The sequence below is a fragment of the Hyalella azteca genome, unplaced genomic scaffold, assembly GCF_000764305.2.
Source record: "Hyalella azteca isolate HAZT.00-mixed unplaced genomic scaffold, Hazt_2.0.2 contig8592, whole genome shotgun sequence".
Classification (NCBI taxonomy): domain Eukaryota; kingdom Metazoa; phylum Arthropoda; class Malacostraca; order Amphipoda; family Hyalellidae; genus Hyalella; species Hyalella azteca.
Genome location: NW_025938681.1, coordinates 145,667 through 162,288, shown reverse-complemented (window position 1 = coordinate 162,288; position 16,622 = coordinate 145,667). Strand labels below are relative to the sequence as shown.

The following is a 16,622-nucleotide window of genomic DNA, read 5'->3' as shown; positions in this document are numbered from 1 at the left end:
GGACACAAGCGTCACCACTTGTCACCAAGTGTCACGATGTTGCAGGTGCTGGTGGTGGACACAAGCGTCACCACTTGTCACCAAGTGTCCCGATGTTGCAGGTGTTGGTGGTGGACACAAGCGTCACCACTTGTCACCAAGTGTCCCGATGTTGCAGGTGTTGGTGGTGGACACAAGCGTCACCACTTGTCACCAAGTGTCACGATGTTGCAGGTGCTGGTGGTGGACACAAGCGTCACCACTTGTCACCAAGTGTCCCGATGTTGCAGGTGTTGGTGGTGGACACAAGCGTCACCACTTGTCACCAAGTGTCCCGATGTTGCAGGTGCTGGTGGTGGACACAAGCGTCACCACTTGTCACCAAGTGTCCCGATGTTGCAGGTGTTGGTGGTGGACTCTCGCACCTTCTGCGAGTACAACACCAGTCACGTGGTGGGTGCAGTCAACGTCTGGTCGTCCAAGATAAGAAAGAAGAGACTGCAGCAAAACTCGGTTAGTAACATAAATTCTTCCTATACTTAAATGATATTCAAACTACGAAAAATATAACTCAGTACTCACTGCAGTGACGAGTGACAGAGAGCGCATTTTCTCGTCGACGAAAACTTGAGGTCATGGACGGACAGACGGACAGACAGACAGACAAACGGACGAACATGGCGAGCACAATAGTGCATTTTTTCCATAAATGAGAAAATGCGCTAAAAAGGGAAATGTTTCTTAGTTTTAAGTCTGAAGTGCAATACTACTGTAGCTTTATGTTAGATTAGCATTAGTTCGGTCCCTGGCCAGGCAGTTTAGCTGAAATATCAAATACTTCATCAATATTTGCAACTTCTTTGCTCCGAATCTCACAGTTCTCACTTACTGCATGGTTCAGTCTTAATGTTTTCGTCTAACAGTATAGTGTTAGTATATCTCACATGGCAGTTGTCACCTCGTAATTTTTACTTGAGCAGGCAGTTTTCAACGAGTAATTCTCATATAGTAGCTTTATATAGCCTGTACCACGTGTATCTTGTGCCTGTATCACGTGTATCTCGTGCCTGTATCACGTGTATCTCGTGCCTGTATCACGTGTATCTCGTGTATCTCGTGCCTGTATCACGTGTATCTCGTGCCTGTATCACGTGTATCTCGTGCCTGTATCACGTGTATCTCGTGCCTGTATCACGTGTATCTCGTGCCTGTATCACGTGTATCTCGTGCTTGTATCACGTGTATCTCGTGCCTGTATCACGTGTACCTCACGTGGACCTGGCGTGCAGATGAGCGTGCGGGACTACGTGGCCAGCGCGTGTGAAGGCCGCGCGTGTGGTCCGTGTGGTCCGTGGGGGGAGGTGGTGGTCTACGACCTCAGCGCCCCCAGCCTCGCCGCGGTGCCCCACGACTCCTTCCTCTACGTCCTCCTGGACAAACTGGCCTCCTCCTACAGACACGTCCAGCTCCTTGTTGGTGAGTGGCGTGAGTGACACGTCCAGCTCCTTGTTGGTGAGTGGCGTGAGTGGTGTGAGTGACATGAGTGACACGTCCAACTCCTTGTTGGTGAGTGGCGTGAGTGGTGTGAGTGACACGTGCAGCTCCTTGCTGGTGAGTGGTGTGAGTGGCATGTGCAGCTCCTTGTTGGTGAGTGGTGTGAGTGACATGAGTGGCATGAGTGACACGTCCAGCTCCTTGCTGGTGAGTGGTGTGAGTGGCATGTGCAGCTCCTTGTTGGTGAGTGGTGTGAGTGGCGTGAGTGGTGTGAGTGACACGTCCTGCTCCTTGTTGGTGAGTGGTGTGAGTGACACGTCCTGCTCCTTGTTGGTGAGTGGTGTGAGTGACACGTCCTGCTCCTTGTTGGTGAGTGGCGTGAGTGGTGTGAGTGACACGTCCTGCTCCTTGCTGGTGAGTGGTGTGAGTGACACGTCCTGCTCCTCGTCGGTGAGTGGCGTGAGTGGTGTGAGTGACACCTGTCTCTTATACACATCTAGATGTGTATAAGAGACAGGTCCTGCTCCTTGCTGGTGAGTGGTGTGAGTGACACGTCCTGCTCCTCGTCGGTGAGTGGCGTGAGTGGTGTGAGTGACACGTCCAGCTCCTTGTTGGTGAGTGGTGTGAGTGGCACGTCCAGCTCCTTGTTGGTGAGTGGCGTGAGTGACACGTCCAGCTCCTCGTCGGTGAGTGGCGTGAGTGGTGTGAGTGACACGTGCAGCTCCTTGTTGGTGAGTGGCGTGAGTGGTGTGAGTGACACGTGCAGCTCCTTGTCGGTGAGTGGCGTGAGTGACACGTCCAGCTCCTCATCCAGTATGACACTGAACTTTAAATTCAGCGACTTAATTTATTAGACCAGCGAACTGACGAAGTCTCCCTTCACTAGAATCGCATCACTTTACTAGAGGGAGTTCTCTATGGAGTGTTATTAAGTAATTTATTCAATTAATTATGTCTCTGTTTACTTATCTTATGATCTAGTTATTTATTCAATTGCATTTTTAGTGTCCAGGGTGATACCAAGAATACAATTATATTCATGCAATAAAATCAAACTTCGCCGAGTTCCTCGTAGAGTCAAAAAAGTGTCATGCATCCTTCAAAGTCGTAGGATCTCTGAAAATGATTCTAATTTATGTATTAAATTCTTATATTCCTAACTCAACTGACGTCTGCCTTACCTCGTCCATTCTTTTATTCTATTTTCCGATGGTAAAGATGCTGAAAATTCCCTACATCGTCGCCTACATCACCCCCATATCCCGTACGCCCCTACATCACCCCCATATCCCCCACGCCCCTACATCACCCCCATATCCCTCACGCCCCTACATCACTCCTCATCATCACCCCACACCCCCATATCCCCCTACATCCCCCTACACCCCCGACAGGAGGGTTCTTGGGGTTCCAGGCCGCCTACCTCTACATCTCCCACCCTCTTCATCACCCCCACACCCCTACATGCCCTACATCACCCTACACCCCCCTACATCTCTATACCCCCGACAGGAGGGTTCTTGGGGTTCCAGGCAGCGCATCCCGACTGCTGCGAGGACGCGGGTCAGAAATGCTCGCCGCTGACGTCGCTGTCGCAGCCCTGCCTGCCCGTCGCCAACACGGGCCCTACCAGGGTCCTGCCCTTCCTCTACCTGGGGTCCCAGCACGACGCTAACAACAAGCAGATGTTGCAGGTAGTACAGGCGGTAGTGCAGGTAGTGCAGGTGGTAGTGCAGGTAGTGCAGGCATATGTTGCAGGTAGTGCAGGCAGGTCCTGCCCTTCCTCTACCTGGGGTCGCTGGCGTGGACGTGGTATAGCTGGATTTTTCTAAAGCTTTTGACAAAGTTGACCATGGGGTGCTCTTTATAAAGCTGAGGCTGTTGGGGGTAGGAGGAAGCCTGTTGAGGTGGAGCCACAACTTCCTTATAGATAGAGTACAAGCTGTCGCAATTGGAAACTCGAAATCGAGAGAAGCGAAAGTGAAAAGCAAAGTCCCGCAGGGCTCAGTGCTTGGACCGATCCTCTTCCTCATCCACATTGCCGACATAGACTCGGAACTCACCCACGCATCTACATCTACGGAACACGTCCAACGTTACATCCGACGACGACTCGGAGACGGAGGACGACGAAGGCGGCGCATCAGCGTGACCGTGGACTACGACGTCCTAAACTCATCATAAGGTTATAAGGTCACAAGGGTCCCAGCACGACGCTAACATCAAGCAGATGTTGCAGGTAGTTTTATTCTCTTATTTTATTTCGGGCATGTTTCTTCATCAGTCTAAAACTTTTAATTCAGAAAAAACGCCTTATTTTCAACTTTTCAACTTAAATTTTCTGTGGGCAATAAGATCTGTTGCCGCTCCCCTCGTCTCCGTTGACAAGAGTTACAGGTTCAACAGGTTACAGGACTTGAAGGATTAGTTATCCTCCTACAACTTGAAAGAATCAATTTACTTTCCGGATAAAAGTTTATTTGATTCTTTATCGAATACTTCAAGTAATCTACATTGATAGCGAAGGTTTGCTGGGGGTGCATATTTCGTTAGCTAGAGTTCATGCAATGGATAACTTAGCCATAACAACTTTGCATGAAAAGCTTCAATAATAACTCTATATTATATTATTTCCTTCAATAATATTATTAGTTTCTGTGATGTTTCTGCCATTCATTGAGATTGTGCAAACGTAAATATAGATTTCGGCATACATAATTTTTTTGCCGTCTCTGCATCTGAGGTGAAGAATATCTCATTCATCACATTCACAACTGCATGGAGCTAGATGCTGCAGCTAGGTAGCCACAGTAGGTAGTGAATGTGATGAATGAAATCCATACAGCATAAGAATGTAGTGAATAAAATTCAAAATTCATAAGCAGCCCACTGACACACTTATCCCCCCACAGCACCACTGACACACTTATCCCCCCACAGCACCACTGACCCACTTATCCCACTGACCCACTTATCCCCCGACAGCACCACTGACCCACTTATCCCCACTGACCCACTTATCCCGGCAGGATCACTGCATCCTGTACGAGGTGAACGTGAGCATCTCGTGTCCTAAGCCGGACTTCGTGCAGGACTCGCACTTCCTACGCATCCCCGTCAACGACAACTTCAGCGAGAAGCTTACGCCTTATTTCTTCGACGCCTTCAGGTTCATAGGTGAGACTTGCGCCTTATTGTGAGACTTACGCCTTATTTCTTCGACGCCTTCTGGTTTATTAGTGAAATTCATGTCCTCTAAATTCGCTCAGAAAAGTGAATGTGTTGTATTGTCCATGTTTATTAAGAAATTCATTAATGTTTCTACGAATGGGTACAGAATGTGGACAAAAGTTGCACTGATTTGCCCATTTGACGGACCAAACTGAGTCAAGATGACGCATACAATTTGCAAAAAGTGCCGCGTTGTGTAGACGAAGTCTGTGCTTTTTAGACTTAAATAATTCTGTAGGTTTCAAGATTATTCTTGTAATTTTTATTATACAATAGTTTCATTTGCCTGTAATGAAATATTACACATGTTTAACTTGACCTTTTTTTGATCCTCGTCTCCTCTAAGGATGCGAAAGAAACGCTACACTCTCGGGTGATTGGATTTTAGGACTTTAGGACATTTAATTTTTTTTTACCTTTTTTAATGTTTTTAAGAACTTTTTTTTTATTGCTTGCATCTACCGTGCGCTGCGATGCTTGAGCTCTTGAGAAATGCTGCAGAAAATTTGATCGATCAAAATCTGTTTTCAAACTCGCAATTGATTTCTAAAACTCGCAAAAATTGAAAATCTCCTCTAACAAATAAATCTCCCCCAAACAAATAAATCTCCCCAAACAAATAAATCTCCCCCAAACAAATGAATCTCCCCCAAACAAATAAATCTCCCCCAAACAAATAAATCTCCCCTAAACAAATAAATCTCCTCAAAAAATAGATCTCCCCCAAACAAATAAATCTCACCCAAACAAATAAATCTCCCCTAAACCTGTCTCTTATACACATCTAGATGTGTATAAGAGACAGNGAGATGTTGATAAATTAACTCCATGCCATGTCCTAATGTCTAACCCCTTGTTCGCAGGCCTTATCTATGCCACTAAACTGCACCTAAACTCCATCTGTAATCTTACATCAATATCACCAATAAACTACCGGAACTCGTCCACGACCAATTACCCTTCCATCAATTAGTAATCTCCATAACTTACCGCTACCAAATATCCTGCCAAAGTAACAACACTGCCTTACAACCAGCCAAAGTTATAACCTGTCTCTTATACACATCTAGATGTGTATAAGAGACAGATCTCCCCCAAGCAAATAAATCTCCCCCAAGCAAATAAATCTCCCCCAAACAAATAAATCTCCCCCAAACAAATAAGAGAAAGAACTTTTTAAACTTTTTTTTTTTTTTTTTTGTGTGGAATATCTTGGGAGGAAGGCCCGTGAGATTTATCGTCAGTTTTTTTTATAAAATTTGAACGTTATTTTTTTTGGAGTGGATCAAATTTTCCAAAGCCCAACATATTAACGTATTAATTAATTAATATATTATCGTAACGTATTATCTGTGTCAGCGCTTAGAGATAATAAAAATACTGAAAATAATTATTATAATGGCATTAAAAATTAATAGAAATGATAGTAAAAAGTTATAGTGTGTAAAGGAATATATTATATCAAGCATAGCACCGCCCATAGAAAATAAAAATAATGGAAATAATTATTTTAATAATATTAAAAATTAATAAAAATTATAGTAAAGAGTCAGTGCGTGAAAAAGAATATATTATAATAATTTATATTAGGTATTAAGTGGGTGACCAATATATACTTATATAAATATAATATTATATCTACAAATACACTATATCACTATAATTAATATATTATATGAATTAATATTAATTAACTATATCACTGCGTACAGACAAGGTCCGGGAGTCAGGGGGCAGCGTTCTGGTGCACTGCCTGGCTGGCATCTCCCGCTCTGCTACCGTGGCTATAGCTTACGTCATGAAACACCTGCACCTGCCTTATGAGGAGGCTTACAGGTCAGTGAGTACCTGCACCTGCCTTATGAGGAGGCTTACAGGTCAGTGAGCACCTGCACCTGCTTTTCGCCGATTTCGCAGATTTTAGGCATTTTTAGCGCGATTTTTGGGTCGGAAAAAAATCGGTTTTCCGATGCCGACCGCCAAAAATGGATTTCAGATTCGTAATCTACACCCCAAAAAACATATAATTAAAAAAAAAACACCCTTTTTTTTGGATGTAGTTAATCTGCAATAATACCCTTCGTTGTGCCAGAGGCCGATTAGCTTTTTTTTATTCTATCCTCAGGATTATCCTCACTCTATTTATCCTCAGGTACGTTAAGAATCGCCGACCCACAATATCCCCCAACATCAACTTCGTCGGGCAGCTGCTGGAGCTGGACCGAGTTTTGCGGACGGACGGCGCACTCTGTGACCCGTCATCCGCACCTGCGTCGTTCCGACAACCCTGCGGTAACATGACCGCATCACCTTACGGCTCCACCATCACCAACATCACCAACCCAGCGTCTTCTTATACTTCTCTTAGCCTTGACTACGCCATTAATAACAAAAACTACAATAACAGATCTTCGACGGGAGGTGTTCTGAGTGACGTCACGTCTTCGTCATCGTGTTATTTGGTGCCCACGGCTGGCAGTGCCCTGCAGAGGAGCGATAAATGCGCTAATGTTGTAGGAGCGAGCGACTCCTGGCAGTCCTTCAACAGGTCTGTTGTGAAGTCTTGCAGTCGTACGACCAGCGACTTGCATGTAGAAAATAGCAACTACTCGGTGGTGTCTTCCGTTGGCTGTAAATTTGGCGGTGGAAGCACCAGTAATGTTTCCCGGACGCTTATCACTCAAGATGAAGGCCCTTCGAAGGCTGCGCGCTTGACGCCCTCCGGCGCAGCCCTTGGTGTTCTGCCGCGGTGCCCCTCCGACTCCGCGGCTTGTAAAGCCCTTCGGGATGAGGCGAGACTCGCATGCTTGGGGTGCCCCAAAGGAGCGGTTCACTCTGGCATTACGCGATCTTTGAGCCTTAACTTAAAGAGCACGCTTGAGGCCGTGCCTGGTTCCCCAGGCTCCACCCCTCAGTCCCCAGAATATCCCGTTGCGACTAACATCCATCTTAGTTCATCCCAGTCGACGCCACTCCCCATCCTCACCCCTGAGTCTGGGGAGCGTGCCACTCACCTCTACTCCCCGTCGTCCCTTTCCTCCTCTCTTAGCTCCCCAATGTCGGGTGTGGCTACTCCAGTGATTGGGCCATCTAGACTCACTTTCAACACCATGGGCGCTAATATAAGTCCGAGGAGTTCATTTTCATGTTCAGATCCAACAGGGACAGGACAAAGTCTTAGATCTCCTACAATAATCAAAGTGCAAAAGAGTCCAACCATCATGGAGAACATTTTCGACCGTCAATACTCTGCCATGAATGCGCGTAATGAGAACCTCAACAGCCAGAAGAACATCAAGAACAGTCAGAAGAACTTGTATAGTAGCACAGCCACGATCAGCGTAGCTGGATCTGATGCTACGGATGACAGCTGCCGTCCTCGGTCAGTGTGCATTATAGAGGTGAACGCTAACCCTCCCGTCACCTACGTAGAAAACTGCTCCACTGAACCCATGATCGTCAGGGAAACTGAAGTAATGGCAACACCTTCATCTATGGCCGAGCTTATAAGCTTTAGGAATGCTACGGCAGTTGAATGTTCTAATAATGCTTCCAATAATAATAATGTATATGCTAATATGAGTTGTACTTCTGAACCGCTTAATACCGACACATGTGCGACAAATAATCTTAATTGCGCGGCTACAAATAAAAGTTCCTCATCTTCTAGTTCCTCTAATCTGGTGCAGCGTTGTCAGGGAATGCCTTCCTTGGACGATAACGACAGCCGATCAAGCGTCGTACGCCACACTTTAGTTCCTATCCGAGCGTCGTCTAGTTTTGGCAGCATCATAGACCGACCAAAGGTCCTGGAACTCTGCACTCCAATGTTCACACGACGACCGGGTGCTGGGGGTGGCCCGGGGGATGGTGGTATGATCATGGGTGACTGCACCTGGCAAAATCGCTCATCCAGCGACCTGGAACCGAGTGATCCTTCCACTGCACCACGCCCAGAGCCTCCTGCATTGCCCTGTAGCAACGATATGCCCGGTGACAGTAACAACAACAACAACAACACCGAAACTTTCGCGGACCAAGAAGCTGTAGTCGAGTCCAATGCCGAGACGATGTCCGTGACTGGGTCTTCGGAGGACACAGCCAGTGAGTTTGGTGCCGTGCAGAGCGACTCGGGTGTTAGCTTCGAGACGGACCTCTACCCTGGGGGGACGTCTCGAGCCATACCTCGCTGCTATTCGTCCAGCGAGACGCACCTCAACACGAGACGTCTCTTGGAGGCGCATGGAGACTACGCGACGCGTAAGTCCTGCAGCAACGACGAGGTCCCTAGGACTTGGTCCCTGCACAGACCCCTCACGACCGCCGGCAGCAACCCTCTGTCTGTCAGAGACGATACTTCAGACGACCAGATGCATGGTAAACTTCTATATCTATGTTTTATGAAATTATTATTCATAATCATAATTTTTTGGTTAAAAATATTCAAAAGATGGAAACTACAATCTTATGTAGTAAAGAAAACAGTTATAAATTATAAATATTTTCTAAATTGAAGGTATAGTTTGCTTTGGTGTTTTCAATAATCTGTACTAAAGAAAATAGTGAGAAATTATAAATATTTTCTAAATTGACAATATAGTTTGCTTCGGTTCTGCCTATAGTCTGTTACACTCCGCCACTTAGGACGATCATCTTTGGCTTGGCCACGGAACGTTCATTGCGTGCTTTAAAATATTGTTCCTTATTGGCCGCTTAACAACTATTTAAACTGATATATTTGCTTGTTCAGGTGTCGCTATTAAAAATGTAGTATACGTTACTTCGTTAGTGGCTTGTCTTCAAATGTATTAAGTTTTCAGTAAAAAGGTGAACTTGTTTTTTTTTTTTGCACAGGTCGCGCTATCAAAATCTATTTAGTTGGTGACAAATATTCCATATATACTTGGTTTTTAAGTAACACTTTAAACTAATGACTATATTTTTTGATGAAAACTAATGGCTATCTTTTTTGTTGAAAACTTATGGTTATCTTTCATGTTGAAAACTAATGGCGACGTATCTTTTTTGTTGAAAACGTATGGCTATCTTTTTTGTTGAAAACTAATGGCTGTTTTTTTTGCTGTAAACTACTGACTATCTTTTTTGCTGTAAACTACTGGCGATCTTTTTTGCTGTAAACTACGGGCTATCTTTTTTGCTGTAAACTACTGGCGATCATTTTTGTTGTAAACTACTGGCTATCTTTTTTGCTGTAAACTACTGGCTATCTTTTTTGCTGTAAACTACTGGCTATCTTTTTTGCTGTAAACTACTGGCTATCTTTTTTGCTGTAAACTAATTTATATTTTTCTCATCGAGGTGTTGCCAACCAGTGGCACTACCCCGGCGAGCTGGTGCGCTGCGACAGCTGGTCCACCAGCGGCCTGGGGTCGGAGCTCTCGGACTGGGAGAGCCTTCAGGAGGACGTCAACTCGACGCACTGCGACGACGCACTCGGGCCATTCGACGCAGTTTTTTCCGACGTTTTTCCAGGGGAAAAAACAGACTCGCTGAGCTCGGCCAGCCAACTTTACATGCGAGTTTTCCCTGCCAGACTTTTTGAGGACGGGGCAGTGAGATCGCCTTCTGCAGAAGAGCGTCTCGGGGACGACAAAGCCGCGTGTCCGGTCTCAGGTCCCGGTGGAGACCGAAGACCGCGGCATCACTCGTTCAAAGAGCAGCGCGGTGTCCGGCCCCAGCAACAGATCCTTCTTGGGCCCGGAAAACTGATCCCCTTGGCCCGCCCTGCAAGCTTGCCTGGAGTCATGGGCTCTTACCTTGCCCAGGTAAACTATTTTTCTGTTGCCTTTATAAATAATATAAATATTAATAATTTATTCGAAATAATCTCTTGAGTCCATATAATCGAAATGATTGCTTGATTTGGATTAATGATTGAAATGGTGCTACGATCTCTTTTATACCGAAAACTTGCCTCATTTGTTAACATCGCAACGTAATAAATTTAAGCTCATGAACAAAATGAACAAATTTTATACAGGTATTAGCGAAAATGGGGGTCCCCTAGCGTACGTTGCCTATCCCTCATTTCTGGTAATGAATATTGTATATTTAGGAGTATATATTATAATTGTGGTTCTATTATATATTAACATATAATAGGATAATTAATATATATTATATTATATTACCTATATTAAATTATATTATATTATAATATATTATGTTATATTGTATTATATTAATTATATGGTAAAACATTTGTATATGTTGCAGACTCGCAGCGATGACGACGATGGTGTGGAGCTGAGGTCTGTCAGTGGCAGAGGCCGCGGCATTCAGCGGTCCTGCGGGTCCCGGGACAGCGGCACCAGCGGCTGCGGCTTGAGAGGCAGCGGCACGCCCTCTGAGTCTGCCACTGGAGTTCAGCGGAATGACTCGGGGTATTTAATGCTCACCTTACATTACCTCGCACTCATTATGCACTATTATTGCATACACTTCATTCACTTTAAGTTCTTTCACCTACACATCTATAACCTACACCTCTTTCACCTACACATCTTTCACCTACACATCTATAACCTACACATCTTTCACCTACACATCTTTAACCTAAACATCGTTCACCTACACATCTTTCACCTACATATCTTTCACACCTACACGTACCTCACCTACACATCTTTCAAACCAACACATTATTCACACCTACACATCTTTCACACCTACACATACCTCACCTACACATCTTTAAAACCTACACATACCGCAATAAAGAAAACACCTCAAAGAAAACTCCACAAAAATTCACAGTATCTTTAAAGAAAACGTTTCGGAGTCCAGCTTCATCATCAGTTCGAAAATTCTAGAACACAGATAAATCAGTAATTAGTACAGTCAAGATAACAACAAAAAAACCTAAGCTGTAAAACCTACCTGTTTACAGTTTCAAGCGGGTAAGAGCTAAAAGCTAAATTCAAACTAGGCCTCTGTTTAAAAATATACAATGATTCTAAAATGCGCAAATCAGAAACACCGGAACTGGAAGCTAAAACTTTGAAGTCACTGTCAGAAACTGGAACATCGCACTGCTCGGCGTGAGCCCGCACAGCTGAATGAGGTGGGCGCGACAGTAAGTTACCAGTTCTACAACTCCTGCCCTTATGTTCTGCGACCCTAGAATAAAGATTGCGAGACGTCATCCCGACGTACGCAGATGCACATCGTGCACAACTATATTGATAAACTAGGGACTATCGCATAAGCATAGGGAGAGTATCTTTGTACCTAAAAAAAGAACCGATTTTAAAATGGTTGACCAATATAACAAGAAGATTAACATTTGTGAAATACTTTGAAAACAAAAGTTTTAGCTCCCTTGACATAGTTTCGGATGCAGGGCCGGAATATGGAAAGGAGCAATAAACAACATCCCTGCTGTCGCGCTCGGGAGCAACCTCACTGTACCGCTTAGACATGAATTTCTTTATTTGGGTAAACACCAGATTAGTCGAAAATCCATTAAGCGAAAAGAGATATTGCGTAAAAATTCAAATTAAGCGTGCAGAATATTGTAAGTAGAACAAATACGAAAGCCTCGATGTAAAAGTGTTTGAATCCCATTAATCTTAAATCGAAACGAGCAAAAGCTAAAAAAGCTTTTACTGATACCTGTGAAAGTCAATCTTCGGAATACAGAAGTTTGAAAACGGCCATTAGATTTAGTAATATTGCAATCGAGGAAGGACAGGCTATTCTTAGATTCCAGTTCCATATAGTAAATTTGATGGATTTATGTTGCGAATTTAGGTAATCGAAAAAGACTTTAACGTTTCGATTAACTAAATTCGCAACATAAATCTATCAAATCCTCACGCCGAGCAGTAACAGTTTCAGTTTCTGACAGTGACTTCAAAGTTTTAGCTTCCAGTTCCGGGTTTTCTGATTTGCGCATTTTAAAATCTTTGTATATTTTTAGACAGAGGCTTAGTTTGAATTTAGCTTTTTGCTCTTACCCGCTTGAAATTGTTAATAGGTAGGTTTTAGAGCTTAGGTTTTTTTTTTTTGTTATCTTGACTGTACTAATTACTGATTTATCTGTGTTCTAGAATTTTCGAACTGATGATGGAGCTGGACTCCGAAACGTTTTCTTTAAAGATACCTCAATATACCTCGTTTCATCATCCATCTCTGTTGATATGTAAGGTTTTGAATAATGCCATCTTATTACTTGTACTGACTTCACCAGGCACAGCAATAATACGATGATGTGAGGAATTTAATTATAATTACTACTTTGTGAATAAGAACTTGTGAGAATAATCTTTGCATTTAATAATGTATCCTGTCTTTATTTCCATAAACTTAATTGACTGTTTCTTATCTCGCCCGCGCAGGTATTATTCTGTGGGAGACCCGCCTGCCTCCACTAGGGGAGACCCTGCCTGTAGTGCTGGTCCTGGTGAGTGGGCAGGTGGTAGACTAGAAGGTAGGTAAAGAGGTAGGTTGTAGGTAGGCGAGTAGGTAGATGAAGAGCAGGTGGGGAGGTAGGTGAGTGAGTAGGTGGGAGGTGGTAGACTAGGAGGTAGGTGAAGAGGTAGGTTGTAGGTAGGAGAGTAGGTAGATGAAGAGTAGGTGGGGAGGTAGGTGAGTGAGTAGGTGGGGAGGGGGTAGTTGATAAAGAGGTAGTTGAAGAGGTAGGTTGTACACTTGTAGGTAGATGAGTAGGTGGATGAAGAGTAGGTGGGGAGGTAGGGGAGTGAGTAAGACATATCAGAAATGTCTATGACGATGAGGCTAGTTCAGGAGAGAGCGGGATTTGAACAAAATTTTTAAATAAATTTCCCTCAAATTAGTGGTTAGAGGTTCTTGTATTAGCAATGTGCAAAATTATCTTACTTATTTATTGTATAATTTCATTCAGTTTTTGTTACCCTCCACAGATTGTAAAATTACTGACGGATTTGCATGAAAAATTCAGACTGGTATATTCTTTGCGAGGGCAGCCAGTCTGTGTGCTCACGGCAATGGACCAGCCTTTGAAGCTTATTGCTATGCTGCTATTTGACCATTAAACTATTTAACGTCATAATAAGTCGTTACACTGCGTTGGTGTATTGTAACGTGTAGATGGTATTTACAGCAATAGGATTCTTAATCATGCATATTGTATGAAATGCAATGGGGCTTGCTCTCTTGCAGGCATGTGCTGCGAGGCTGAGGTTGACAGCTGCCTCGGCAAGCCTCAAGGCCCGAAGACGCGTCAACAGCCTCCCAACAAGTTGATGCTCAATCCTCTTCAGCCTCCTCTTCCAAAACCCGTCCCCTTCCGCCCTCCTCGGTCCACAGGTCCTTCCTCTTTGTCATCACCCACGAAGACAGCGTCTTCTTCTCCTAAAGCTGCTCCAAGACGGACATCTCCTACGAAATCCCCGTCGCCGCAGAAAACCTCTTCCCCAACCAAGTTGCCCCATCAGCTTCCCCCTTCGTCCCCAACACGCAAGTCATCCTGTTCCCCTCCTAAGACTCCGGCGTCCCCACAACCTCGCATTTTTGGGGCTTCAACCTTCTACCTGCCAGGGGACTTCAAAGAATCTCCTCCGTATCTCTCTCCTGACAAGGTTTCCTCATTGAGTCCTTCGGTCCTGAGCAAAACAAACGTGCGTCCCGGGGCGTTGCTCTGCAAGAACCACGACATCAGCAACACCATAACCTCCTTCAATAACAACAGCAATAGCTGTGACGGCAACAATATGATAAACGAAATAAAGAGCAATGTTTTTGTTTCTAGGGTGGCTGTTCCTGAGCGCCGTGTTGGCAAACCCAAGACAATCTTAACATCCAGGTCCGCTCCAGCTTTTAGTGCGGCCAAATTGGGTCCACGGAACTGTCTGGGATCATTGTCGGGCCGGTCCCCCAAGTCCCTTAGTCCCGTCTTAAGCTGCTCAGTGTCTCCAGATACTGGGTCCCCTCTACGAGACTCGGACTCTCGGTCAGGAGAGACGACAATCCCCGAGAACTCGTCAAGTTCCAGTAGCAGGGAGACATCAGTCGAGTCTGAAGCTTCCATTGTACAAACTCGAAACTTTGCTGAGGATTCAATTTCTGGACATGCCTGGTCGTCTATACCTGCATTAGACCCTGCCAAGGGTCCTGAATACTCCGTAAAACATTCATTTGCCAACTCTACATCTTCAGACACTATAGTCACTGCCGAAACTTCCTCTACAGCGCCCAAAAATACAGAAAGTGAAAGATCTTCTCCTGAAGAAGACCGCTTGAGCTCGTCCAAGAAGAGTCGAGGGTCCGAGGAGCAGAAGACCAAAGAGAAGAGGAGAAGTTGTGAACTTGATTCTTCTTCGTCGTGTGAAGAGCAGAACAAGAAACCTGTTAGCCTCAGGAGCGGTGGGTTGTGGCGTGGGAGTTGTGGGTTGGGGTGTGGGAGTTGTGGGTTGACGTGTGGGAGTTGCGGGTTGGGGCGTGGGAGTTGTGGGTTGGGGCGTGGCGTTGGAAAATGATGGCATAATGATCCCATAAATAAATATGCAAGTATGATATGCATATCAAGTAACACGCAATAAATATAGTAGGAAGGTATATATAAAACTAAAATCCTTCTCATCGAATGAAAATTATTCACTTTAATTGGTGGGAATGATTTGAGATTTTTTATGCTCATTAGTTATGCTCATAAATACTTCTCGTTTTCAAGGTATTTTTAAGTAAGAAATTGTATGGAGACATAATTCCTTGGAGCATTCATGTCCAATACTAAGTTACCTTTGATTTACCCGACCTCTGCTGGTGCAAGACTTTGTGGTTCTTTTCTTAGACCAGCTTTTGCTCGTCTTGAATTTTACCGTCCTGTTTTCTTCCTTATTTTTATGTATATTCTGTTGCATGCTGCCTGTCATTTAACCTCCTCTTCATGATTTTATAACTCGGCTCACTATGCTCCTGCTTTCATGGGGAACATTAACTTCCGTTCTTTTCCTATGTGTTTCATTGAAATTTACTGTACTTGTGGCTTAGGTTATCTCAATGTCTCTAATTTTATTTTAATAATTAGATTCATGATAATTTTTATTATAATTTGTTGAGATAGACTACGTATTGATCGGTACTTGTGATCTGGTTTGTCTTCAGTTCAAAGCTTACTCGCTTTCCCAGAAACGTGCCTTTGCTTTCAAACTAATAAAATTCTTGCCTTGTTTCTTTATAATTTTGTTTCCAATCAGTCTTCAGTCATTTGATACTGTATGTTAAAGTTCATCTTTCATGTTTCCAATTGTTTTAAGGATCTTAAGATGCTGGACTAGATCTTTGCCTAAATTACGTTTGTGGATTTCTGAAGACTTCCGATGGAGTCGAGAATAAGTGATAATTTGAGTTGCATTTGATCGTTGGTTTTTGAACGGTTCAAGGGATAACTATTTTAGTCGCCCTGAGCAAAACGAGTTGACACCAAGCTCCTTTTCTTTCGTTTTTAGTTTATAAAAGTGACGGCATTGTATTTTACCGCATTTTCTCATTTATGGAAAAAATACCCTATTGTGCTCGTCATGCCCGTCCGTGACTTCATATTTTCGTCGATTTTGAGAAAATGCGCTCTTTGTCACTCACTGCAGTGAGTATTGAGTTATATTTTTATATTAGATACAAACGAAGGCATTGTATTTTATTGTATTAGATAAAAAGGATAGTGAGGATAATAAATTAGAAAGGGTAGTGACAAGTGGTACGTATGTTCGTTCGTAGGACGCACGGAGGTCTCTGCTGCGGCGGCAGACTGTCACTCCACACGACGCTTGCGATAGGTAAGATGTGCTTAGTGCACCTCACCGCCGTCTGGTGCACCTCACCGCCGTCTGGTGCACCTCACCGCCGTCTGGTGCACCTCACCGCCGTCTGGTGCACCTCACCGCCGTCTGGTGCACCTCACCGCCGTCTGGTGC

The 16,622-nt window shown here is 44.3% G+C and overlaps 1 protein-coding gene across 1 annotated transcript in view; it reads left to right on the top strand.

Moving 5' to 3' along the window:
- The first annotated feature begins 240 nt into the window (after window positions 1-240).
- LOC108679857 (serine-rich adhesin for platelets) overlaps window positions 241-16,622 on the top strand; it is a 19,671-nt gene continuing 3,289 nt past the window's right edge. Inside the window, exons 1-10 of the mRNA XM_018168586.2 lie at window positions 241-492; window positions 1,269-1,455; window positions 2,986-3,167; window positions 4,503-4,650; window positions 6,417-6,540; window positions 6,857-9,081; window positions 10,024-10,490; window positions 10,942-11,108; window positions 13,065-13,129; window positions 13,870-15,072. Of these exons, the coding sequence (XP_018024075.1) occupies window positions 373-492; window positions 1,269-1,455; window positions 2,986-3,167; window positions 4,503-4,650; window positions 6,417-6,540; window positions 6,857-9,081; window positions 10,024-10,490; window positions 10,942-11,108; window positions 13,065-13,129; window positions 13,870-15,072 (4,888 nt within the window). The 5' untranslated portion in view covers window positions 241-372. The remainder of the gene's footprint in view (window positions 493-1,268; window positions 1,456-2,985; window positions 3,168-4,502; window positions 4,651-6,416; window positions 6,541-6,856; window positions 9,082-10,023; window positions 10,491-10,941; window positions 11,109-13,064; window positions 13,130-13,869; window positions 15,073-16,622) is intronic.